The following is a 25,859-nucleotide window of genomic DNA, read 5'->3' on the forward strand; positions in this document are numbered from 1 at the left end:
GGACGGGCAGAAGTAAGAACGGGTACACCATGTGGACGGGCAGCAGTAAGAACGGGTACACCATGTGGACGGGCAGAAGTAAGAACGGGTACACCATGTGGACGGGCAGCAGTAAGAACGGGTACACCATGTGGACGGGCAGCAGTAAGAACGGGTACACCATGTGGACGGGCAGAAGTAAGAACGGGTACACCATGTGGACGGGCAGCAGTAAGAACGGGTACACCATGTGGACGGGCAGCAGTAAGAACGGGTACACCATGTGGACGGGCAGCAGTAAGAACGGGTACACCATGTGGACGGGCAGAAGTAAGAACGGGTACACCATGTGGACGGGCAGCAGTAAGAACGGGTACACCATGTGGACGGGCAGCAGTAAGAACGGGTACACCATGTGGACGGGCAGCAGTAAGAACGGGTACACCATGTGGACGGGCAGCAGTAAGAACGGGTACACCATGTGGACGGGCAGAAGTAAGAACGGGTACACCATGTGGACGGGCAGCAGTAAGAACGGGTACACCATGTGGACGGGCAGCAGTAAGAACGGGTACACCATGTGGACGGGCAGAAGTAAGAACGGGTACACCATGTGGACGGGCAGCAGTAAGAACGGGTACACCATGTGGACGGGCAGCAGTAAGAACGGGTACACCATGTGGACGGGCAGCAGTAAGAACGGGTACACCATGTGGACGGGCAGAAGTAAGAACGGGTACACCATGTGGACGGGCAGCAGTAAGAACGGGTACACCATGTGGACGGGCAGCAGTAAGAACGGGTACACCATGTGGACGGGCAGCAGTAAGAACGGGTACACCATGTGGACGGGCAGCAGTAAGAACGGGTACACCATGTGGACGGGCAGCAGTAAGAACGGGTACACCATGTGGACGGGCAGAAGTAAGAACGGGTACACCATGTGGACGGGCAGCAGTAAGAACGGGTACACCATGTGGACGGGCAGCAGTAAGAACGGGTACACCATGTGGACGGGCAGAAGTAAGAACGGGTACACCATGTGGACGGGCAGAAGTAAGAACGGGTACACCATGTGGACGGGCAGCAGTAAGAACGGGTACACCATGTGGACGGGCAGCAGTAAGAACGGGTACACCATGTGGACGGGCAGAAGTAAGAACGGGTACACCATGTGGACGGGCAGAAGTAAGAACGGGTACACCATGTGGACGGGCAGCAGTAAGAACGGGTACACCATGTGGACGGGCAGCAGTAAGAACGGGTACACCATGTGGACGGGCAGCAGTAAGAACGGGTACACCATGTGGACAGGCAGCAGTAAGAACGGGTACACCATGTGGACGGGCAGCAGTAAGAACAACGCCTGCCTGCCAGATCCACTGATCAGACCAGTCAAGATAAAGGTGGGGCACGGATGTCTCAGGACAAGTGGTACTGTGGCACATAGTATCTGATTTTCCATTAAAAGGAACATTTAGCGAGGCTAAGTTAAAAGAATGTAGAAGGAAGTTAGAAGAGTTTGAAAAGAAAAGAAGGAAAGAAAGAAAAAATAAAGTGGGAGAGAGGCTGAGAGAAGGACAGAGTGGGAGTAATAAGATAACGGTAAATGAAAATGTGGCAGAAGGTGATGAGAAAGTGAAGAGAAACTGGAATGGAGAGGACGATGAGCGTGACATTCCACTTCCTTACTGTACTCCAATCCCTGCAGCTCCTGTACCAGCACCTCCCTTGTCACTCCTCTACCAGGGCCTGTACCAGCACCAACCCAGGCCCCTTCCCTGCAGCTCCTCAATCAATCAAATGTATTTATAAAGCTCTTTGTACAACAGCAGTTGTCATAAAGTTATTTTACAGAGACACCCGGCCTTAAACTATGGTCATGAGCTTTGGGTCATGACCGAAAGGACAAGATCCCGGATACAGGCGGCCGAAATGAGCTTTCTCCGCAGGGTGGCCGGGCGATCCCTTAGAGATAGGGTGAGAAGCTCGGTCACCCGGGAGGAGCTCAGAGTAGAGCCGCTGCTCCTCCACATCGAGAGGGGTCAGCTGAGGTGGCTTGGGCATCTGTTTCGGATGCCTCCGGAACGCCTTCCTGGGAAGGTGTTCCGGTCCCGTCCCACTGGGAGGAGACCCCGGGGAAGACCTAGGACACGCTGGAGGGACTATGTCTCCCGGCTGGCCTGGGAACGCCTCGGTGTCCCCCCGGAAGAGCTAGAGGAAGTGTCTGGGGAGAGGGAAGTCTGGGCATCCCTGCTTAGACTGCTGCCCCCGCGACCCGGCCCCGGATAAGCAGAAGAAGATGGATGGATGGACCCGGCCTTAAACCCCAAGGAGCAAACAACAGTAGTGTTGAATTTCAGCGGCTAGGAAAAACTCCCTTAGAAGGCCGAATTTCACTCCTCTACCTGGAGCTGGAAAACCTCCCCTACGGAGTTTAACCCTCCGTCTGCCTCCACTCCCTCTTCCCACACAGCCTTCATTCCTTCCCCTGAACCAGCTCCCATGATTGCCGGTTCCAGACGCTCAGATGAACCTGACCAGGGTTTCCTTCTGGCTTCTTTGGTGAAACTCACTTGGGGCCTGAACAGATTTTATTGAAAGGTCTTGAGAACCTTTCCCCAAAGGAGTTATTGTAAGAAGAAAACTTGAATAAAGGGTGAGACCGTTTTAAGTTATTCAATTTAAGTTATAAAAATTATTAGAGTTATTATGTGAAGTATCAGACCAGATCACAGGTTATTGCAGAGTGGTCCCTTGAGTCATGTTATATTTCAGACCAGTCAATACACAATCACATTAAGAAATCATACAGAAGTACCAAACATTGTGAAAACGAATCCGGTTGCGTGTGTGTGACTGTAGGCCAGGTAGCGTGTGTGTGACTGTAGGCCAGGTAGCGTGTGTGTGACTGTAGGCCAGGTTGCGTGTGTGTGACTGTAGGCCAGGTAGCGTGTGTGTGACTGTAGGCCAGGTAGCGTGTGTGTGACTGTAGGCCAGGTAGCGTTTGTGTGACTGTAGGCCAGGTAGCGTGTGTGTGACTGTAGGCCAGGTAGCGTGTGTGTGACTGTAGGCCAGGTAGCGTGTGTGTGACTGTAGGCCAGGTAGCGTGTGTGTGACTGTAGGCCAGGTAGCGTGTGTGTGACTGTAGGCCAGGTAGCGTTTGTGTGTGACTGTAGGCCAGGTAGCGTTTGTGTGTGACTGTAGGCCAGGTAGCGTGTGTGTGACTGTAGGCCAGGTAGCGTGTGTGTGACTGTAGGCCAGGTAGCGTGTGTGTGACTGTAGGCCAGGTAGCGTGTGTGTGACTGTAGGTCAGGTTGCGTGTGTGTGACTGTAGGTCAGGTAGCGTGTGTGTGACTGTAGGTCAGGTAGCGTGTGTGTGACTGTAGGCCAGGTAGCGTGTGTGTGACTGTAGGTCAGGTAGCGTGTGTGTGACTGTAGGTCAGGTAGCGTGTGTGTGACTGTAGGTCAGGTAGCGTGTGTGTGACTGTAGGCCAGGTAGCGTTTGTGTGTGACTGTAGGCCAGGTAGCGTGTGTGTGACTGTAGGCCAGGTAGCGTGTGTGTGACTGTAGGCCAGGTAGCGTGTGTGTGACTGTAGGCCAGGTAGCGTGTGTGTGACTGTAGGCCAGGTAGCGTGTGTGTGACTGTAGGCCAGGTAGCGTGTGTGTGACTGTAGGCCAGGTAGCGTTTGTGTGTGACTGTAGGTCAGGTAGCGTTTGTGTGTGACTGTAGGTCAGGTAGCGTTTGTGTGTGACTGTAGGTCAGGTAGCGTTTGTGTGTGACTGTAGGTCAGGTTGTGTGTGTGACTGTAGGTCAGGTTGTGTTTGTGTGACTGTAGGTCAGGTTGTTTGTGTGACTGTAGGTCAGGTTGTGTTTGTGTGACTGTAGGTCAGGTTGTGTGTGTGACTGTAGGTCAGGTTGCGTTTGTGTGTGACTGTAGGTCAGGTTGCGTTTGTGTGTGACTGTAGGTCAGGTTGCGTTTGTGTGTGACTGTAGGCCAGGTAGCGTTTGTGTGTGACTGTAGGTCAGGTAGCGTTTGTGTGTGACTGTAGGTCAGGTAGCGTTTGTGTGTGACTGTAGGTCAGGTAGCGTTTGTGTGTGACTGTAGGTCAGGTAGCGTTTGTGTGTGACTGTAGGTCAGGTTGTGTGTGTGACTGTAGGTCAGGTTGTGTTTGTGTGACTGTAGGTCAGGTTGTGTTTGTGTGACTGTAGGTCAGGTTGTTTGTGTGACTGTAGGTCAGGTTGTTTGTGTGACTGTAGGTCAGGTTGTGTTTGTGTGACTGTAGGTCAGGTTGTGTTTGTGTGTGACTGTAGGTCAGGTTGTGTTTGTGTGTGACTGTAGGTCAGGTTGTGTGTGTGACTGTAGGTCAGGTTGTGTGTGTGACTGTAGGTCAGGTTGTGTGTGTGTGACTGTAGGTCAGGTTGTGTGTGTGACTGTAGGTCAGGTTGTGTGTGTGACTGTAGGTCAGGTAGCGTTTGTGTGACTGTAGGTCAGGTTGTGTGTGTGTGACTGTAGGTCAGGTTGTGTGTGTGTGACTGTAGGTCAGGTTGTGTGTGTGACTGTAGGTCAGGTAGCGTTTGTGTGACTGTAGGTCAGGTAGCGTTTGTGTGACTGTAGGTCAGGTTGTGTGTGTGTGTGACTGTAGGTCAGGTTGTGTGTGTGACTGTAGGTCAGGTTGTGTGTGTGTGACTGTAGGTCAGGTTGTGTGTGTGTGACTGTAGGTCAGGTTGTGTGTGTGACTGTAGGTCAGGTTGTGTGTGTGTGACTGTAGTTCAGGTTGTGTGTGTGTGACTGTAGTTCAGGTTGTGTTTGTGTGACTGTAGGTCAGGTTGTGTGTGTGACTGTAGGTCAGGTTGTGTGTGTGACTGTAGGTCAGGTTGTGTGTGTGACTGTAGGTCAGGTCGGGGTCATCTAGAAGGTCCCAGGTCAGAACCCACCGTTGATGGAGCACTTGCTGGCATCTCCGGAGGCCGTAGCCCTGACCCTGTAGGGCGAGGCTGGGATCTCATCCCCTCCATACTGGATGACGATGCTGTAGCGGCCGACCCGGTCAGGGACGTATGACACCAGGTAGGTCCCGTCATGGTTGTCATGTATACTAACCCTCTTGGGCTTCCCGTCCTGGTCCTGAGAAATCAACAACCGTTTCAGACCAGTCATGCATCACCTTCCTGCACAAACAGCTCTCATCCAATGAGAATTAGGATGAATCCTTGGTATTTTCAGCTATTCGACGTTGCCCCATGGGAGAACTAAGACCAGAGGACCCCAGTTGAAGAGTTCACCCTCCACAGTGGGCTTTCAGATTTCATCTGGCTGATTTATTACGACACATCCGTCCACCCCTCATTCACCACTGTAGCGCCAAGCAGACACCCGCCCCTCCCAGACAGACACCCGCCCCTCCCAGACAGACACCCGCCCCTCCCAGACAGACACCCGCCCCTCCCAGACAGACACCCGCCCCTCCCAGACAGAAATCCGCTTTATGTTCTTGGTCCAGATCATTACTGGCAGAAGTCAGAACATTATTTTCAACTATATTTTACCGGCCCATTTTATAGTCAGACCATTTGTCACGAGGAGCTACAACATTCTGTCTGCAAAGCAGCTGGACCCGGACCCGGATCAGTAATGGTGACCACTGACCCTGGAGGGTCCATTTAATCCACATTGAACATAGAAGCCAGAGTTCTGGAGCCGTGGCGAGTCCCAACAGAAGCCTTTGGTGCTTCATACCATTTTACTTCACAGCAGGGCCTAGTGGATGGCAGGCAGCCTGGCGGTAAGCCTGTCAGGCCAATTACTGTCAGAAGCTAATGTGAATCACAAGGCCAGTCGGCCCTGAAGCAAGACATTCAACACACTTTTCTATGTGGTCACAGCAGCCGACAGCGGTGTCCATGAACTCAGTCTCTGAGGGCATCTCAGAGCAGTTGGAATACGCAGAAAACCCAATCCCATTTCAGACAAACAGACTGGTTCAGCATTTCACACATGTAATGACCCTATATCTGACCTTTCTGGTCAGATGGGATGTTTCCATAGTGACGAAAGATAGAGTACAGGTGCTGTTTTCTACAGTTTAATGGGAGAATTCAGTCACACCTCTAATGCAAACAAGTATAAACCAAAGGACAGGAAGGCTGCCTAGACGGGTCCAATAACAGAATCCCAGGGACCTCCTCTGGGTCCTGAGATGGTAACAGGGTTGTTTTGAACTCACTGTGATCTGGACTGATAGTTGACCCTCGCCTGCGTCCTTGGCGTCGATGGTGAACTCCACAGGCAAGCTGGCCGGAAGCCCGCTGGTCAGACCCGGGCCGTTGGCACGGACCTTACTGGCATCATGTGTTGGCAGAACACGCAGCTTGAAGGGACTAGACCAAATAAACAACAACAATGATGTCAAAAACAGGGGTCACGGGCAGGGCGTTTTCAGGTCACAGGGTCGAAGAGAGGTCAGCGCTGTAAGGAGGTCTGAAGGAGAAACATCACAAAGGTATAACCACCATTCAAACAGGGAGACCCAAAGGGCAGTCAGTCGTGTCTTAGGGCTTACAGAGAACTGGAGCATGAAGGTACTGCTCATAAACCAGCCAACTTCTACCAGTCTGATGTTTGTTACCTGTGGGGGACCTCCTCATCAGCGTACTTCACCACCACGGAGTAGGGCCCCTCTACAGAGGGAACGAAGGCCACCGTGTGCTTTCCATTTCCATTGTCTGTGACGTCCACGGGCTCCGACAGACCTGAGCAGACAGACAGGAGGACAGACAGACAGACAGACAGGAGGACAGACAGACAGACAGGAGGACAGAGAGACAAAGGAAAGTAAACAAGTCTGTTTAAAAGGCCCCCGGGGGAATACCTGGAGTTGTATTTAATTGGTCACAGTACAGATGTGACCTTCTCTGGGTATTTCATAACCACAGAAACATCCCTCCCCTAATCTAACCTCTGGGTGCTGTGACTGCCACAGAAAGAGGGGCTATCCCGGCCTTGCTGCAGTCCACAGTGAAGGATTGTGGGACTTTAGCGCGGACCCCGGAGCCAAGCCCGGGTCCTGAGATCTTCACCTTGCTGGCATCTACCGTGTCCTTCACTGGCACCTTGAAGGGACTGCCTGGTGGACCGAAAGACAGAAAATGACAGTGACGTCGGCTAACTGGTCAGATGGTTTAACCACTAGGCTAGAATTATATTAATAATTACGGCAATCAATCTGACCACCGAGCAATTCAGGATGAATTATATTATTTTTTGAACTGCATCAACTCTGCCAAGAATGCCTTACTCGGTCATTGAATGTTTGTAGGCTGCTCTTACCTGTGATGTGTCTGCCTCCATAGGTGATGTTAACGTCATAAAGGCCCGCGGCGTAGGGGATGTACTCTACATTACAGCTGCCATCCTTATTGTCTTTACACGACATCTTAGACTCTGAGGGGCCTTCAACTGTGATGCCCAATCCACCAATACCTGCCCCTCTACAAACACACAAAACCACATTTCAGAAACTAAAAACAACAGCTTAGACAAACAGGCCCCCCACACAGAAAGTCAACAAGACCAAAACATTGTCTATAGTCATCTGTTCTGGGTTTATACTCAACACCACTAAGTCAGGGAGGACCTACTCTCTTCCTGGAGCTATTGGATGGGATTAAAAGCACAGAAATACAGGAGTACCAAACTGTTGTTATTGCATTTATTTGATTGTCAGGGACCGCATCTTTAATTACTAGTAATGAGAGGGTAATTTCTCACAATTTAGCTACCTAGTTAGCTAATTTCCATCCATTCCAGTCAATTATTCTACGCTATGAATTAGATTTATATGGACCAAAATACACCCAGGAGACTAAACATGGAAACAAGCAGACAGTTGTATACCTGGTAATAATGGAGAAGTTGTTGGGAGCCTCTGTGAGGGCCTCCTGGAGCCCAGGGCCCTTGGCCAGAACCCTGGTTGGATCACAGCCCTCCTGAACCCCGACCTGGAAGGGACTCTTTGGGACAGCAGATTCATCGTACAGAACCTCCACAGCATGAACACCTATCACACACACACGTAAATCAGACAGTGGTCAACCTAAGCAAACGGAAAACACAACCCAGTTCATTCAGCATCTGCCGTGGGGTAAACCCAGTTCATTCAAGCATCTGCCGTGGGGTAAACCCAGTTCATTCAAGCATCTGCCGTGGGGTAAACCCAGTTCATTCAGCATTTGCCGTGGGGTAAACCCAGTTCATTCAGCATCTGCCGTGGGGTAAACCCAGTTCATTCAGCATTTGCCGTGGGGTAAACCCAGTTCATTCAGCATCTGCCGTGGGGTAAACCCAGTTCATTAAGCATTTACCACAGCATTAATCCAGTTCATGGTTTCTTCAGTTCCTCTTGAAACATTTTCAAATGAGGCAAGGTATCACAACCCCTAGTGAGAAACACTGCACCATCAGCGTGGGTGTTCAGCGTGGGTGTTCAGCGTGGGTGTTCAGCGTGGGTGTTCAGCGTGGGTGTTCAGCGTGGGTGTTCAGCGTGGGTGTGGGGGAGTAGATACTCCGGGTAGCATTGTTACCATTTTCAAACGGTGTGTACTCCACATTGTAGGTCCCGTCCACATTGTCGGTCACGACACAGTCGGTTAGGGCTCCTGACGGGTTCCTGACCGAGGCCTTGATGTGGTCCCCTCCCTTCTTAGTCAGAGCCCTGGCGTCCACCTTAAAGTCTGTTGTGGCCTCCCGGAACACAGCTGTACAAGACAAACAGAGGGAAGACATCACACTAAAACAACTGCTCAAATGATTAAGGGTTTTTAAGCTTCTCTACTCTGAGAAATATCCCAGATTCCCATACCCAATTCTTGCATACACACCTAAAAACATTATATCGGACATAGTCCAGGAATTCAATCATAGCCGGACTGTCAATGAAGCTCATTAACACGGAGCTGAAGGGATGGAATCTATTATTAACACAGAAGTCCTTTCTCTTTTCCCCTCTACAAGGAGCCGGCACCATTGCCCTCTTAATGGTAATTATTTGGGGCAGCTGGGATGTAACGTTCCCTTTCGCTCATTACTCTCAGATGAGGTAATGGTTTCGGGTTTTAGACTTTTCAGTTCACAGGCTCATTGAGAAGCTAAAAGTGGCTAAATGCTTTCAGAACGCTCCTGTTTCCGGGGGAGTTTTTGTTTTCTCCTTGTCCTTTATCTTGATGAAGTAAACACTACACAAAGGGCCCACGTTGCCATGGGAACTAGACAACAAACAACAGTTGTTGTGGATCACCACAAAGACAGAGCTGCCTGTCACTAAGATACAGGTACTCTGAACCGGGAAACAGCCGGTGAAACTGGTAAGACACAGGAATGCTACACCTTAGGAGTTCAGTTCACCAGTTAAAGAGTGTGGCACAATCAAGAAATTAAATTTTATTTGTATTTTATTTATTTTATTTAATTAAGTATTTTCGAACAATAATCGTCAAAATCTGCTTTAAAGGAATCCGTCCCAGACTGGAAATTATTATAAATAAAGAAATTAACAACAGTAAAATGCTGAATAATTGTTTTTCAGATGAAACCGTACCTTGTCCCTCCACTCCAGGGCCAAAGACCTTGACTCTGGAGGTGTCCACAGCTGGATCTACCATCACCTTGGCAGGGAAGCCAGGCGTGGCCTTGCCCCCGTACTTCAGCAGCAGGGTGTACATACCAGCGCTACTGGGGACATAAACCACTGTATAGGTGCCATCTTTATTGTCAATCACCTGAACGAGAGAAACACAGTCTTGTTCAGGCATCACTGACATCCTCAATGAAGATGACAAGAATACTTTGATAACTTCCAGTGCTTGATTTATATTCTTCAGTCCATTGGAAGATCCAACAGCCCCCTTGGTGATTCTAAACTAGAGTTTCAGTAGATCAGCGATAAAACAATCTCTCCTCAGAAATTCCTGCAATGGCCCAAAATCACTATCCTTGTCCTGGTTGTTGCCAGAGTCTGATTATACCAACCTCTGTTTTGGCCTTGTTGTTGCCAGAGTCTGAAGTGGCGTCCAGGGTGAGTTGCCCCGGTCCAGCCCGGGAACAGTCCACATTCACCACACTGGTCTCTCCCACTTTGGCCCTTTTCAGCCCCGAACCAGATGCCAGAACCTTGCAGAGACCGGTCACATTGATGTGTTTAACAGCAGCACTTATCCACAGTGAATAAACTTAGAAAATCACATAAACATAGAAAACGGGCCCCATCTTGGAGGGGTTGAGCGGGTAGTTGAGGTAGGGGCCCTACCTGTGGATGGGTCTAGGGGGTAATTGAGGTGGGGGCCCTACCTGTGGAGGGATCTAGGGGGTAGTTGAGGTAAGGGCCCTACCTGTGGAGGGATCTAGGGGGTAGTTGAGGTGGAGGCCCTACCTGTGGAGAGGTCTAGGGGGTAGTTGAGGTAGGGGCCCTACCTGTGGAGGGATCTAGGGGGCAGTTGAGGTAAGGGCCCTACCTGTGGAGGGATCTAGGGGGCAGTTGAGGTAAGGGCCCTACCTGTGGAGGGGTCTAGGGGGTAGTTGAGGTAGGGGCCCTACCTGTGGAGAGGTCTAGGGAGTAGTTGAGGTAGGGGCCCTACCGGTGGAGGGATCTAGGGGGTAGTTGAGGTAGGGACCCTACCTTGGAGGAGTTGAGGGGTTAGTTGAGGTAGGGCACCTACCTGTGGAGAGGTCTAGGGAGTAGTTGAGGTAGGGGCCCTACCTGTGGAGGGGTCTAGGGGGTAGTTGAGGTAGGGGCCCTACCTGTGGAGAGGTCTAGGGGGTAGTTGAGGTAGGGGCCCTACCTGTGGAGGGATCTAGGGGGTAGTTGAGGTAGGGGCCCTACCTGTGGAGGGATCTAGGGGGTAGTTGAGGTAGGGGCCCTACCTGTGGAGGGATCTAGGGGGTAGTTGAGGTGGGGGCCCTACCTGTGGAGGGGTCTAGGGTGTAGTTGAGGTAAGGGCCCTACCGGTGGAGGGATCTAGGGGGTAGTTGAGGTGGGGGCCCTACCTGTGGAGGGGTCTAGGGGGTAGTTGAGGTGGGGGCCCTAACTGTGGAGGGGTCTAGGGGGTAGTTGAGGTAGGGTCCCTACCTTGGAGGAGTTGAGGGGGTAGTTGAGGTAGGGACCTTACCTTGGAGGGGTTGAGGGGGTAGTTGAGGTAGGGAACCTACCTGTGGAGAGGTCTAGGGAGTAGTTGAGGTAGGGGCCCTACCTGTGGAGGGGTCTAGGGGGTAGTTGAGGTAGGGGCCCTACCTGTGGAGAGGTCTAGGGAGTAGTTGAGGTAGGGGCCTTACCTTGGATGGGTCTAGGGGGTAGTTGAGGTAGGGGCCTTACCTTGGATGGGTCTAGGGAGTAGTTGAGGTAGGGGCCTTACCTTGGATGGGTCTAGGGAGTAGTTGAGGTAGGGGCCTTACCTTGGATGGGTCTAGGGAGTAGTTGAGGTAGGGGCCTTACCTTGGATGGGTCTAGGGGGTAGTTGACGTCTGCGTGGAAGGGGGAGCCTGGGATATGAGTGTCCTCAAACAGGATGTTGACCAGGTACTCCCCTGGCTCGGTGGGCAGGTAGGACACGGAGCAGGTCCCGTCCCCGTTGTCAGAGCACTCGATCTTGGCTTCCGTTGGTCCCTCCACAGTCAGGCCCAGGCCACCTGTTCCTGCTCCCTTCGTGTCGATGGTGAACTCTGCCGGGTGGGCCACCAGACCTCCCTTCAGACCAGGCCCGAACGCCTTCACCTGCATGACAGACAGGTACCAACAGGTATCCAAACAGCCCGTCAGGTATAAACAGGCAGAACACACGCACGCCTTACTAGAGTTGCAGACAGTCAGTTAAAAACAGTGCCTGGAGTGTCATTGGACAGAAGCAAAAATGCTTTTCAAAATACAGGCTTCAAGAATACGAGCTCCGTTATGTTTCCATGTTACGGTGTTATCATTGTAGATGTGGCTAGCCGGAGGCTGACTGTATGCTAGGATTTAGTATGATTAAAATCTGGGTAAGAGGTTAGGATTAGTACTTGGGTTAAAATCAGGTTAAGAGGTTTATTCCTAGGGTTTAGCTCTCTGGTTTAAGGTCAGGTTCAGAGGTGAGGGTTAGTCCTAGGGTTTAGTACTATGGTTAAGGTCAGGTTCAGAGGTGAGGGTTAGTCCTAGGGTTTAGTACTATGGTTAAGGTCAGGTTCAGAGGTGAGGGTTAGTCCTATGGTTTAGTACTATGGTTAAGGTCAGGTTCAGAGGTGAGGGTTAGTCCTAGGGTTTAGTACTATGGTTAAGGTCAGGTTCAGAGGTGAGGGTTAGTCCTAGGGTTTAGTACTATGGTTAAGGTCAGGTTCAGAGGTGAGGGTTAGTCCTAGGGTTTAGTACTATGGTTAAGGTCAGGTTCAGAGGTGAGGGTTAGTCCTAGGGTTTAGTACTATGGTTAAGGTCAGGGGAAGAGGTTAGGTTTAGTACTAGGGGTTAATGTCATACCTTGCTGGGGTCTGGAGGCAGCGTGGCCTCCACGGGGAACGGGCTCCCTGGGATGGGGTGTCCATCGTAGGTCACATCCACAGTGTACAGCCCCTCCTCCCTGGGGACATACTTGACGATGCTGCTCTGTGGTTTCCTCCCAGGCTGAGGCTCCACCACACAGGGAACAGCCTTCCCCAACGGGCTGGTCAGACGCACCTCCAGATCACCCTGCCCTCCCGCTCCCTTGGGGTCCACCGCAAACTCCTGGTCCTGGCCAACCTCCACTCCTGGAATCAGACAGACAGGCAGGCAGTCAGACAGGCAGGCAGTCAGACAGGCAGTCATTTGTAATGTGTTCATTCAGCTGAATCATTCAAATGATAATATACCAAAGCCTGGGAGAAGAAAAGAAATCAAAGGCTGTAAAAATATCTTGCACCGATTTTCCCCTGCTGCTCCCAGAGGCCAAAGAGAGGCATCAGTTTAACAGAAGAGAAAAGACTGACAGGATTAAAGGTTGTTCCTCTATTCTAATTGTTTGGTACTTACTGCTGGCCAGCCCGTTGACCAGGACCTTGCTGAGATCCAGAGAAGCAGCCACTTCCACAGCAAAAGGGGACTTGGGGATCTCATCTCCTCCAAACTTTATCATGACCATCATCTCTCCCTGGAAACCACAGTTACGTATATGTTACTCAGATGAGAAGACCTGTCCTTTGTACTGTTTATAGGTGGTTCCACTGAGACTTCTAATAAAAGCAGTGTAACAGACTTGAGCATTAATTTCCCACATTAGTATGCTAATTACACATTCCTATTCAGCTTCAACCTGGAAGTAATTAGGCTACATGGTCAGACAGAACAGAAGGAAGGGTTTTCACTTGGGGATCTGAACCAGCACCAATTTGTTTACGGGGCCAAAGCTCTCCAGCCTCCCCACATCCCTAACTGGTGGTTCCAAAACCTGAACAGTATGTGAGAACTAGTCCCGGGAGTGACACTAACTAGACACTAACTCACCTGTTGGATGGGAGTGTATTTCACTGTGTGGGAGTAGTCGTAGTTGTCGATGATGTCATAGTCTCGGACTGCGTCTCCCTTGCTGGTCCCGGAGAACTGAACATCAACAGGAGCCTTTCCTGCTCCTTTAGTGTGTACAGTGAAGTGGGTTGGTTTACCACACTCCACACCTAAACACAACACAACACAACAATTAAACACTCCACACTTAAACACAACACAACACAACACAACGATTAAACACTCCACACCTAAACACAACACAACACAACAATTAAACACTCCACACCTAAACACAACAACAATTAAACACTCCACACCTAAACACAACACAACACAACAATGAAACACAGCTCAACAATGAAACACAGCTCAACAATGAAACACAACAAAACACTCCACACCTAAACACAACACAACACAACAATTAAACACTCCACACCTAAACACAACACAACACAACAATGAAACACATCTCAACAATGAAACACAGCTCAACAATGAAACACAGCTCAACAATGAAACACAGCTCAACAATGAAACACAACAAAACACTCCACAACTAAACACACAACCCTTACATACGGCGCACCTACAAACGACAAAAAACATTTAATGCTGAAAAGATGTTGGTACCACAACATACCAGAGAACACAAAGGAGTTACGAGCCAGCAGTGTGAACGTGTTGGTGTTACCTGAGCGAGCCACTCCGGGACCTTCAACCCTGACCTTTGAGGCATCATGGGAAGGTTCCACTTTGACCCTGAATGGACTGATGGGGATCTCCTACAGTGGCCACAAAAAGAACAAAAACACCAGTGATAATTATGGCTCAACTCGTAGGCTTTCATCATTTAAAATGACGGACAAATCTGAGTAAATGTGGCATTACTGTCTTTTCCCAACTAAAAGGGTCCAAAAGTCACTTCAGACAGGCCTCCAGTCCCCTACCTGGGCAGACAGGCCTCCAGTCCCCTACCTGGGCAGACAGGCCTCCAGTCCCCTACCTGGGCAGACAGGCCTCCAGTCCCCTACCTGGGCAGACAGGCCTCCAGTCCCCTACCTGGGCAGACAGGCCTCCAGTCCCCTACCTGGGCAGACAGGCCTCCAGTCCCCTACCTGGGCAGACAGGCCTCCAGTCCCCTACCTGGGCAGACAGGCCTCCAGTCCCCTACCTGGGCAGACAGGCCTCCAGTCCCCTACCTGGGCAGACAGGCCTCCAGTCCCCTACCTGGGCAGACAGGCCTCCAGTCCCCTACCTGGGCAGACAGGCCTCCAGTCCCCTACCTGGGCAGACCGGCCTCCAGTCCCCTACCTGGTCAGTGAACAGGACCTTGATGGTGAGTCGTCCCGGCCCTGGGGGTGTGTATTTCACCGTAATGGTGTCATTGGCGTTAGGAATAATATCGAAGTCTACGTCCTCCTCCTTATCACTGATGACGTTGGCGTCGCACTTTATCCCGACGCTCACGTCCCCTGCCACACACACAGAATGAGTTAGAGAAAGAGTGTGTGTGTGACAGCATGTGTGTGTGTGTGTGTGTGAGACAACGTGTGTATGTGTGTGACAGCATGTGCGTTACCTTCCCCGGCCTCGGTGCAGTCCACAGTGAAGTGTGTGGGTTCGTTGGCCTTTAGTCCCGTCCTCTCCACACCAGGACCATAGACCTTCACCTTGTGAGGGTGGCTGCCTTTCCCAACATTCACCTGCACAACAACAACAAACTACCTTGTAGTCCAGCACACAGACAGCAATGGAAAGACTCCCACATCATCTCAAACCCTCCAAAATACACACAGAGTATCACAGCACAAAACAATTTTCACTCAGAGGGATACTATATAGTCCAGACTGAGATCAAAATGTTTTGGACAATATTCTCTAGGACACTGGTGGGGAAGAGGTGTTCTGTAGGCCAATATAGGCCAGGGAGTGGTTAAAATAAATTAATAAAAATACTAAAATCAAGTTGAAATCATACAACCCAACAAGAATCAAATCATAAACAACACAAGCAAGTTTGCTAAAAAGTTGACATTTATTGGAAATGGAAGGACATTTAGTTGAAATAAAATTGAAATACAGTTTAAAACGGTTCATTTAAAACAGTGGCTTTAATACAGGGTCAGTTCAGTGGCTGTTGTCTTTTTCTAACAATGTTCAAATATATATTAAACACTTTTAGTATTACTAGCAGACCCATGTCTGTGTCCTGTATGAACCTAGACCAATGTCTGTGTCCTGTATGAACCTAGACCAATGTCTGTGTCCTGTATGAACCTAGACCAATGTCTGTGTCCTGTATGAACCTAGACCATTGTCTGTGTCCTGTATGAACCTAGACCAATGTCTGTGTCCTGTATGAACCTAGACCAATGTCTGTGTCCTGTATGAACCTAGACCAATGTCTGTGTCCTGTATGAACCTAGACCAATGTCTGTGTCCTGTATGAACCTAGACCAATGTCTGTGTCCTGTATGAACCTAGACCAATGTCTGTGTCCTGTATGAACCTAGACCAATGTCTGTGTCCTGTATGAACCTAGACCAATGTCTGTGTCCTGTATGAACCTAGACCAATGTCTGTGTCCTGCATGAACCTAGACCAATGTCTGTGTCCTGCATGAACCTAGACCAATGTCTGTGTCCTGCATGAACCTAGACCAATGTCTGTGTCCTGTATGAACCTAGACCAATGTCTGTGTCCTGTATGAAACTAGACCAATGTCTGTGTCCTGCATGAAACTAGACCAATGTCTGTGTCCTGTATGAACCTAGACCAATGTCTGTGTCCTGTATGAACCTAGACCAATGTCTGTGTCCTGTATGAAACTAGACCAATGTCTGTGTCCTGTATGAACCTAGACCCATGTCTGTGTCCTGTATGAACCTAGACCAATGTCTGTGTCCTGTATGAAACTAGACCAATGTCTGTGTCCTGCATGGCCTCCATTTATGTAGGGAACAGGTGACCATCTGAAACCATGACTGAAAATGCTGAGACAACGTTGACATAAGAGGAGTCTTTCACACCACTAAATCAACATTGGGTTTTGTTACATGCATTTTCATGGGACCATAACCCATCTAAAATATAGATCTCATGCAGTAGTCCTGATGAAACAATTCAGACAGTGAGATGAAGAAACATACTTTTCAAGACATTAGTAAGTGCTTCAAAAAATTATGAAAGAAAAAAATACATCCAAGTATCAGGAAATCTGGTCAAGTTAATTTGATTTAACCACATCTAATAAATTCACCCATTTCATTCTCTAGTGTCATTACAACAAAACATAGTTTTGTAATGAAAACAGCTCAATAATACAGATCAACAATTTATTTCCTGTTTGATCACTGTAATTTTTTATTTTTTTTATCTCCATGAAGAAAATCAATGAACACTAAATGGCTAATACTGAGCCAACACTGAATCCACAACCAAATACTCCCAATATCATGAAAAGGCTATTATATATTATATATGGTATTACTGAGCAAATAAGGTATTCCGTTCCTCTGTGTATGTGGTTATCAGAATTAGAGGCTTCTTGGTTTTGGCATTTTCTTGAGTGACTCTGGTGAGATTGGCTTTTGCACTCATGACGGTCATAGTTTGGTTATGGTCATCCTCCATGACTATGATTGGTTCCTGGTATACAGTATGTCCTCTACCAGTTGTGCTATGTTCACGGTTATTCTCCAGAGATGTAATGTAAGGGCCATTAGGCAGAGGTGGGCTCAGGGTTAGTTGTAGACCATTATAACCCATCAGAGTGGTTGTGTTCCCTTCAGGAATGTCATGTGGTTGGCTTACCCTAAACGGACTGTTGGGCACACTGACCGCAGCCCAGGTGACCGCCACCGTGTGTTTGACTGCGGCGATGGGGGTGTAGGAACAGGCATAGACACCGTCTCCTGTCTTCTTCACCTTCACATCAACAGGACCTCCTTCAGCAGTCTGACATGGAGAACAAAGAACCATAAAAACACTGTCAACGCTCCCAGCATCTAACCATAACACTGTCAACGCTCCCAGCATCTAACCATAACACTGTCAACGCTCCCAGCATCTAACCATAACACTGTCAACGCTCCCAGCATCTAAACATAACACTGTCTGGAAACAAGACAATATTTCAGTTAACTTCCTGCCTTTAGTAACTGAGATGATGTTTTCTTTTAAGAGGCAGGAGAAGACCAGGCTTGATAGTGCTGCCTGAGAAGGTTCAGGCTGAGTTCCAAAATGATTATGATAACAATAATACAAGAGATAATGCACCATTCTTTACCTGAGCAGAGATCTGCAAGGGGCCTTTCCCAGCATCCTTAGCATTGACAGTGAATTCTGCGGGTTTGTTGATGACACAGCCACTCTTTTCCAGGCCTGGACCGTACGCCTTGACCTGAGACATAAAAAAATAAGAGCAATTATCTTTAATAATATCCCAGGGCCCTGGTCTAAAGAAATGCCCTAAATAGATAATTAAGTGAACTTGAAAATGCAGGCTGAGGGACAAGATAGAGGAATGGTCAAGACACTCACCAGGCCGGGGTTGCTGTCGTTGTTGTCCGGGACGATGTAGGCCATGAACGGGCTGTCTTCTATGTCCTCGTCATCACACATCACATGGACAGCGTACTCCCCAGCCTCTGAAGGCCAGTACTTTACGTCACACGAACCATCGTTCTGGTCCCTACATTCTATCTTAGCCTGTGAGGGTCCCTCAATGGCAAAGCCTTGGGAAAATAAAATCAAGTGTAATATTAGTTTAAAGGAGCAAAGTAAAAAAAATCCCTATGCGGAAAAGGTTAGTACTCATTGATACCATCTCATTAAATTAGAATCAGGAGCAACAAAACAAAAATATAATTGGTGGCAACCTGGGAAGGTCTGTCCCTTCATAAAGATTAAAAACTGGTTTAGTTGTAACCATATGGGTGTGTACAAACATACCATGCCAATATCAAAATACTTCTCAGAGGCCCTCAGAAGAAAGATTATTGATCCCCATGAGTCTGTAAGGGGTCGCAAAGCCACTTCCAAGCAATTCAAAGGACAGAATTTCACAGTCTGGCAGATGGTCCACAAATGGACAATGCTCCAGACCACTGGCAATCTACATAGGACAGGTGGTTCCTCTAAATTCATCCCAAGAGCAGGCCATAAGATGCTAATAAAAGTCTCTAAGAATACTAGGGTAACATCAAGGTATCAGCAGGCCTCTCTGGCCACAATCAATGCTCAAGTGCATGAGAAATTGTCCATGAGAGACTGCACAAATTTGGTCAACATAGGAGGTCAGGCAGCAAGAAGCCTCTGCTTTCAAAAAAGAATCAGTACACAACTGACATTGGCCAAACAACAAACAACCTCGGTAAAGACCAAAAATACTGGAATAATGTTCTCTGGACCAATGAGTCCAAGATGGAGTTGTTTGGATGCCTTCTTTAGCAAAAGCAAAACACTGACTTCGAACAGAACAACATCATACCATCCATAAAGCATGGAGGTGGTAGCATTATGGTTTGGGGCTGCTTTTCCACCTCAGGGTGTGGACTACTTGCCATTATCCAGTTAACCATGAATGACATATTGTACCAGAGAATTGTTGAGGAGAATAAGAGGCCATCTGTTAAAAAGCTGAAGCTGAAACAAACATGAACAATCCAAAACATAACAGCAAAGCTACAACAGAAAAGCTCAAAAAACATTAAAAAGAAATACATAAAAATTCCAGGGGGGTACATTCACTTGACTGTACTTCTAAGAAAACAGGCATTCACTTCCTTTATAGATCTTATTCATCACATTGTCACAAAATGAATGTCTCTTGCCTTCCCACCCAACATTATCTTCAAAGGAAGGGGAACAGTCGGATCAGAACTCACCCAGAACGCCGACATCAGTGCCGATGGATTCCGCCACAAAATCTGCCGATTTACCCACCATGCCCCTCTCCAGGCCGGGTCCCCAGGCCCTGATCTTCTGTGGCCCGGCCTCTGGTCCCACTGCCACCTCAAACGGACTAAACACAGCAAAGTGACAGCCTTGAATACCCTGGGACACAGGCAGATGGTCTGTCTGCTTATATTCCTGTAATGTTGAGCCATTACTCAGCATTGTCTGACATTTATATAATTTACCAAATAACCTCAGGGGAGGGAGGTTTTTCAACAGGGGAACAGGAGCTGATTGTTTTCATGGCATTTAACAGGTATAGTTAGAGGGGGCAGACAGCCATAAGGTCAGTGATGCTGGAAGCTGAGGGCTTGGTGTAACATCAGGGAGTCTGTTCAGCGCCAACTAACACCAGGCTGGTAAAAAAGAACACTCTGTCTGGGAGGAGGGAATACCAGGGGTCCAGTTCTCCAGGCCCAGTACCGGCAGACCCTCTTCTAAGACCCCTTTATGACCTGTATTCCAATCCCTGCTGTTGTTAATGCTGATGATGATATGGAAAAGTCCTTAGTGCTTTATAAATGTTAGCAGCTAAATTCCCTCACAGTGAGTGATGACAGCTAGTTTTAAAATTATGTTCCCAGTACCTTTTGTAGTAAAAAGAATATTGTTACGGTAAAATGTGCACAGGTTTCCGTCCGTCGGGGTGCCATGAACATGACAACATTTCCTCATGCTTTCTCACACACACATGCAGTTAAAACACCACACAAACCGATCCACCTAACCACAGACCTATCGTATCCACCTAACCACAGACCTATCGTATCCACCTAACCACAGATCTATCGTATCCACCTAACCACAGACCTATCGTATCCACCTAACCACAGACCTATCGTATCCACCTAACCACAGACCTATCCACCTAACCACAGACCTATCGTATCCACCTAACCACAGACCTATCGTATCCACCTAACCACAGACCTATCGTATCCACCTAACCACAGACCTATCGTATCCACCTAACCACAGACCTATCGTATCCACCTAACCACAGACCTATCGTATCCACCTAACCACAGACCTATCGTATCCACCTAACCACAGACCTATCCACCTAACCACAGACCTATCCACCTAACCACAGATCTCTCTCCTCAGCAAACAGAGACAGATCCTGTCCCGTTTCCTCAGTCATTAGTGATACTCACCAATGCATAGAAGCAGTCACTGAAACCATCAAACAGAAATCAGGAGGGAACCACTGATGTTAAATATGGATAGAACCAGAACCCTCGGCCCACTGACCTTTTGGGGATGTGCTGTCCCCCCCAGGTGATGGTGACGGTGTACTTCCCAGGGGCGTGAGGGAAGTACTCATAGTAATACAGGCCATCTCCAGATTCCTTCTGCTTCACTGGCTCCTCCGAACCTTCTAGACGAGGACAGTAGGTTAACATGGTGAGATGTCCTCAACTCTGTGTCTTACAGCACTGCAGGTAGAACCTCAAGGCTTGTTTTAGCCAATCTCCATGCTGGGTCGCATGACAACTCCAGGCAACAGGCTGTGCCAAAGACAGCCATGGGGGTTGGAGATTCAAGGAAGGAGAATTTTCTCAAGGGGACTTTCTGGTTTAGAGGTTCAACTACATGGAAAATAAAAACAGAAGACATGTTAACTTACTGGGTCCTTTGACGGTCACCTTCAGGTCTCCACTTCCAGCGTTCCTAGTGTCCACTCTGAAGTCCGCCACCTGCTTCACGCGGACGCCGCGGGGCTGCAGACCACGTCCTGTGGCACGACACGCCCCTGGCATTGATGCTGAGTCACAGAAAAACAGAGTTAAAGACATGCTAATCACACCAAACATACCAGGTGGTGTAGTAAAATAGTTGTATGTTTGTGGCATGCGTTTGTGGCAGGGCTGGGCTGTAACTTGATAAATATGACTATCAAGTTTTAAACAATTCAATAATGAAAACAACAATTGTACAACAATATTCCGATATTGCTTTAAAACATTTTCTTTTTATTAAACCTTTATTTAACCAGGAAAACTCATTGAGATTGAAAATCTATTTTCCAAGAGCGTCCTGGCCAGGAATAGACAGCCGTAAGTCGTAACATCAAATGTTTCAGAATACAAAACAACAAATACAAGTATAATCAATACAACCATAAGACAGTTACACCATTATTCTGCAGATGTTGACAGAACATAATTAAAAACATTGGCAAGTAAGGGAATCAGATTCATCAATGATTTGAAAATGCTAAGAGATCCCATTGCTAATTTTGATAATCATGTATTTATAATAATAGGAAATGATCTAGTTATATTGCTGCACACCAGTGTTATTTTATTTACACTATACTCGCTTTTTATTTACCCTATTCCGATTTTTTATTTGGTTCTATTTTGGTACTTTTATACTGAGTGGTCCAAAACAAACAAGTTTTCCAGCTTGATCTCCTGCATGTAAGCTTCAACAACATAAAAAAGCCAGCTGTATGAGGCGTGTTTCCTAACGGGTAAGAAAAGCTACAAAGTGACACTCCACCCTACTGATAGGAGCTGTGGCCGACTTACCAAGCTGACCGACCTCTATAGTTCCCTTGTACACTGCAATGCAACCAGGGCCCCCCCAATACCATCAGGGCCCCCCCAATACCACCAGGGCCCCCCCAATACCACCAGGGCCCCCCTGTGAGGTTGGGATCCTGTCCTTCTACTTTTTTACCAGGTCCCCAATGAGGTCCAGATGTTGTTCTGTTTTACCTGATTCCCTACATAGTGCAAAGCCATCATTACAGGCATATCTACATTATCTACTTTATATACAGCCAACATGACCAAACAGAAGTTTCGTCAATATTTTTAAAAAAAAGCATATATGATGCATAAATACTTCCTGTCATGTCTTTTCAAGGGCTTGGGTAATGACACATTATAAGTAGCTACAGGCATTGAAGTGTTGTCTTTCTAGTTATAATGAAGTTTTTTTCCCCCTCAACACTCATATTCATAACATTGCTGTGATTGACCAAAGAAGAAAAAAAGATGGAACTCCCCGCCAAACCACTGGCCAACTGTCTGAACACAGTGTGGTAGTTGCAATGAACCAAATCAACACCACTAAAGAGCTGAAGTGTAGGGCTGTGTCCCACATCACACCCTATTCACTATTTAGTACACTATTTTTCACAGGGGCCCATAGAACTGCGTTCATATGTGTTTCGCTATATTATAAACAGTGTTCCACTGGGCACACAGTCTCCAAGCCTCAAGCCTATACCTCACAAACCACATCATAACTGACCTCCTGTAGCGGTTTCAAGGCATAAAAGAAAGAGGTATGTTCACTTTTCAATTCAACAGTGGCCTCACTGTTTCAGGAATACACATGAAATAAAACATTTGATTAAGGACAATTATGATGACAAATCGTGTTTTATTTTAGGAAACAAATTTCAGGTCGGTAAAGGGTTTTTGGGTCATGTCACGGCACGACACAATGAAGTCAGCGTGCTGCGGAAAAGCCGTCTCAGGGAGAAGGAATCCGGTGTTTTATGGGCTGCAGATGGAACATGATATTCAGTCCACTTTGTCTTGACTTGCCCCCGCCCTCTCTGCCCTTGCCCCCGCCCTCTCTGCCCTTGCCCCCGCCCTCTCTGCCCTTGCCCCTGTAGGGATAGGGGAGTAGGGGAGAGGTTTGAAGGCTGACAGCGGCGGCTGAGAGGTGAGGCAGCCAGCAAACCACTCAGTGGAAACTAATACAAGACAAATGGCCTGACATAATTGGTTGAAAAAATTGTTCCGGATCAAAGCTACAAGTGGAGAACTGTGTCTGAATACAGCTCTCTTCAAATGAAACACACACGGACTACTGCAGGCTAGTTTTTCATTTTCCTTGAGGAAGAGACTAACTGCTTCTTAGACTAATTTAAATGTAACTGTTATTAATACATTCGCTATGAAACAATGGGAGACTGTTCACTACGAACCCCTCTGACATACTAGATCATGCTAAGTCTGTTTTGAAGGTTGAATGGACGGTATTCAGAAGGTTTAGTGGAAGAAAATAGTAGAGACTTAATCCAACACAACCGTAGTGACCCAACTAAACAAAGCTCTGGAGACATGACAAATATATCAGAGTAAGTGTAATTGAATGATCTACAGCACCTCAACGTGTGAAGGACTGATGTTGGTGTTAAGATGTAGGTTCAGAGTCTGTACTCCAATATGTTCAAGCCACTTAATTCTGAGGTCTACCTGGGATTAATTTTGAATATGCAGGGGCTCTGGAGGTTAAGCTGGTCACAGGGTTATGGTCATGGTTCGAGGTCACAAAATAGCTGGTAACAAGGTTAAGGTCATGGTTTGAGGTCACAGTACTGCCGGTCACAAGGTTAAGGTCATGGTTTGAGGTCACAGTACAGCTGGTCACATGGTTAGGATCATGTTTCGAGGTCATAGTACAGCTGGTCACAGGGTTAAGATCTTGGTTTGAGGTCACAGTATGGCTGGTCACAGGGTTAAGGTCATGTTTTGAGGTCACAGTACCTGGTCCGATGGTGACTATGGAGGGACTCTTGGGGATGGTGATTCCTCCAAAGGTGATGTTGATGGTGTGAGGGCCCTGCTGACTGGGCTTGTAGGTGCACCTGTACACACTGTCACCCAGATCCTCCATCACAGCCTCCACGGACAACTTGCCCTGAGGATCCCTGACGGTGGCAGACACCTCTCCCATTCCTGCCCCTGGAGGACCGGAGGAACATAGCAACTCTTACTGGCAGCTTCAGACAGGTTCCAGACAAGATCTGGACAATTTTTACGACTTATATGAGCAGGTAGTTCAGAAGAACAAGAATGGGTTTAATTTCAGATAGCATTAGCACCTGTTAACATGTCCCAGTTCACTGCGATGCAAAACACATGATGTGACTACTGCAACGATGACCAACCTGCAGTGTAGATGTCAAAGTATGTAGGTTTGTTGGCAATGTTTCCCAGGGGCTCCAGGCCAGGTCCTTTAGCAGTGACCTTGGTTGGGTCTCCCTGCGCTTTGTCCACGTTCACCTCAAATGGAGACTTGGGGATCTGCTGGCCAGCAAACAGCACCGTCACCTAGACAACAGCAAGACCATGCAACGGAGGTCAGTACCAGGACATCGTTGTGGGATCCAATCCAACAAAGTGAAATCATAATACAATGGAAGTAAACATCAACGTAACCCACTGAAAACGGACCAGTGAAGCATTTCACCACAGAACTGAAGGAGTTCAATTAACAAAGACATCAGAGAAATGTGTTCTGTTAGGAGTCTAAGAAAGAGCTGTTCACCTTATGTTGTGGCTAGCGGTCACCCCTAGAGGTCAGGGGTCAACAGATGTCATTACCTTGTGTGGACCCGTGACCAGGGGGATGTATGCAACGCTGTAGGTCTTCTTCCCTTCGTTAGGAACAGCTTTCACCTCCTCTCTGGTTCCCTCCGGGTCCTCCACATACACCATGACTTGACCCTGACCTGCACTGAACGTATCAACTGTGAAGTTGGCCGGACGCATCACCCTATTACCAACTGGCTCCAACCCTGGGGACAGAGAGACAGGGAGACAGAGGGACAGGGAGAGAGAGGGACAGGGAGAGAAGTGCAGAAAGAGAGGGGAAGAGGAGAAGAATCTGCTCTTTAGCGTTGAAGGAGGATTTAATAACAGGATCCGGCATTTTGCTGGATTTTCAACTTTCACAGACTAATTCAGAATCACATCTTGGATACCTGATTGAAATCTATTTTCAATTGATATTAGTGTTTTGTGTAATTTACAGGAAGAAAAGAAAACAAGCAGCACTTTAGTCTAGTCTCGGGAGAAGGGATTGAACAGAGCATACTGGGAAGGTGAGGGGAGGGACTTCACAGCGTGCACTGGGAAGGGATGGGACTTCACAGCGTGCACTGGGAAGGGATGGGACTTCACAGCGTGCACTGGGAAGGGATGGGACTTCACAGCGTGCACTGGGAAGGGAAGGGACTTCACAGCGTGCACTGGGATGGGAAGGGACGGGATGGGAAGGGACTTCACAGCGTGCACTGTTACCAACAAAATTTATAATTGATATCAGCTCGTTTTGTTCCTATGCGCTCCGCCCTTAACGTCTTCTGAGGGGGAGAAAAACAGCAGCATCAGTACTTCACTGGTAGGATAGGGAGCAGTGATTCACTGGTAGGATAGGGAGCAGTGATTCACTGGTAGGATAGGGAGCAGTGATTCACTGGTAGGATAGGGAGCAGTGATTCACTGGTAGGATAGGGAGCAGTACTTCACTGGTAGGATAGGGAGCAGTACTTCACTGGTAGGATAGGGATCAGTACTTCACTGGTAGGATAGGGATCAGTACTTCACTGGTAGGATAGGGATCAGTACTTCGGAATCTATTGGACGCCCTTATCCAGAGCG

General features: G+C 48.2%; 1 protein-coding gene across 1 annotated transcript in view; it reads right to left on the bottom strand.

Moving 5' to 3' along the window:
* LOC105013563 (filamin-B) overlaps window positions 1-25,859 on the bottom strand; it is an 81,680-nt gene that overhangs the window by 23,967 nt on the left and 31,854 nt on the right. The window contains exons 5-29 of the mRNA XM_034295723.1: window positions 24,801-24,994; window positions 24,365-24,527; window positions 23,961-24,158; window positions 21,077-21,214; window positions 20,701-20,827; window positions 19,377-19,513; window positions 18,031-18,224; window positions 17,777-17,890; window positions 17,302-17,445; window positions 15,068-15,191; window positions 14,800-14,960; window positions 14,180-14,270; window positions 13,483-13,652; window positions 13,012-13,129; window positions 12,481-12,749; window positions 11,467-11,745; window positions 10,008-10,148; window positions 9,577-9,757; window positions 8,564-8,737; window positions 7,878-8,040; window positions 7,311-7,471; window positions 6,940-7,107; window positions 6,610-6,733; window positions 6,208-6,361; window positions 4,919-5,108 (exon numbers count right to left, since the gene is read on the bottom strand). Coding sequence (XP_034151614.1) covers window positions 4,919-5,108; window positions 6,208-6,361; window positions 6,610-6,733; window positions 6,940-7,107; window positions 7,311-7,471; window positions 7,878-8,040; window positions 8,564-8,737; window positions 9,577-9,757; window positions 10,008-10,148; window positions 11,467-11,745; window positions 12,481-12,749; window positions 13,012-13,129; window positions 13,483-13,652; window positions 14,180-14,270; window positions 14,800-14,960; window positions 15,068-15,191; window positions 17,302-17,445; window positions 17,777-17,890; window positions 18,031-18,224; window positions 19,377-19,513; window positions 20,701-20,827; window positions 21,077-21,214; window positions 23,961-24,158; window positions 24,365-24,527; window positions 24,801-24,994 — 4,077 coding nt within the window. The remainder of the gene's footprint in view (window positions 1-4,918; window positions 5,109-6,207; window positions 6,362-6,609; window positions 6,734-6,939; window positions 7,108-7,310; window positions 7,472-7,877; window positions 8,041-8,563; window positions 8,738-9,576; window positions 9,758-10,007; window positions 10,149-11,466; window positions 11,746-12,480; window positions 12,750-13,011; window positions 13,130-13,482; window positions 13,653-14,179; window positions 14,271-14,799; window positions 14,961-15,067; window positions 15,192-17,301; window positions 17,446-17,776; window positions 17,891-18,030; window positions 18,225-19,376; window positions 19,514-20,700; window positions 20,828-21,076; window positions 21,215-23,960; window positions 24,159-24,364; window positions 24,528-24,800; window positions 24,995-25,859) is intronic.

The sequence above is a fragment of the Esox lucius genome, chromosome 2, assembly GCF_011004845.1.
Source record: "Esox lucius isolate fEsoLuc1 chromosome 2, fEsoLuc1.pri, whole genome shotgun sequence".
NCBI classification, from domain to species: domain Eukaryota; kingdom Metazoa; phylum Chordata; class Actinopteri; order Esociformes; family Esocidae; genus Esox; species Esox lucius.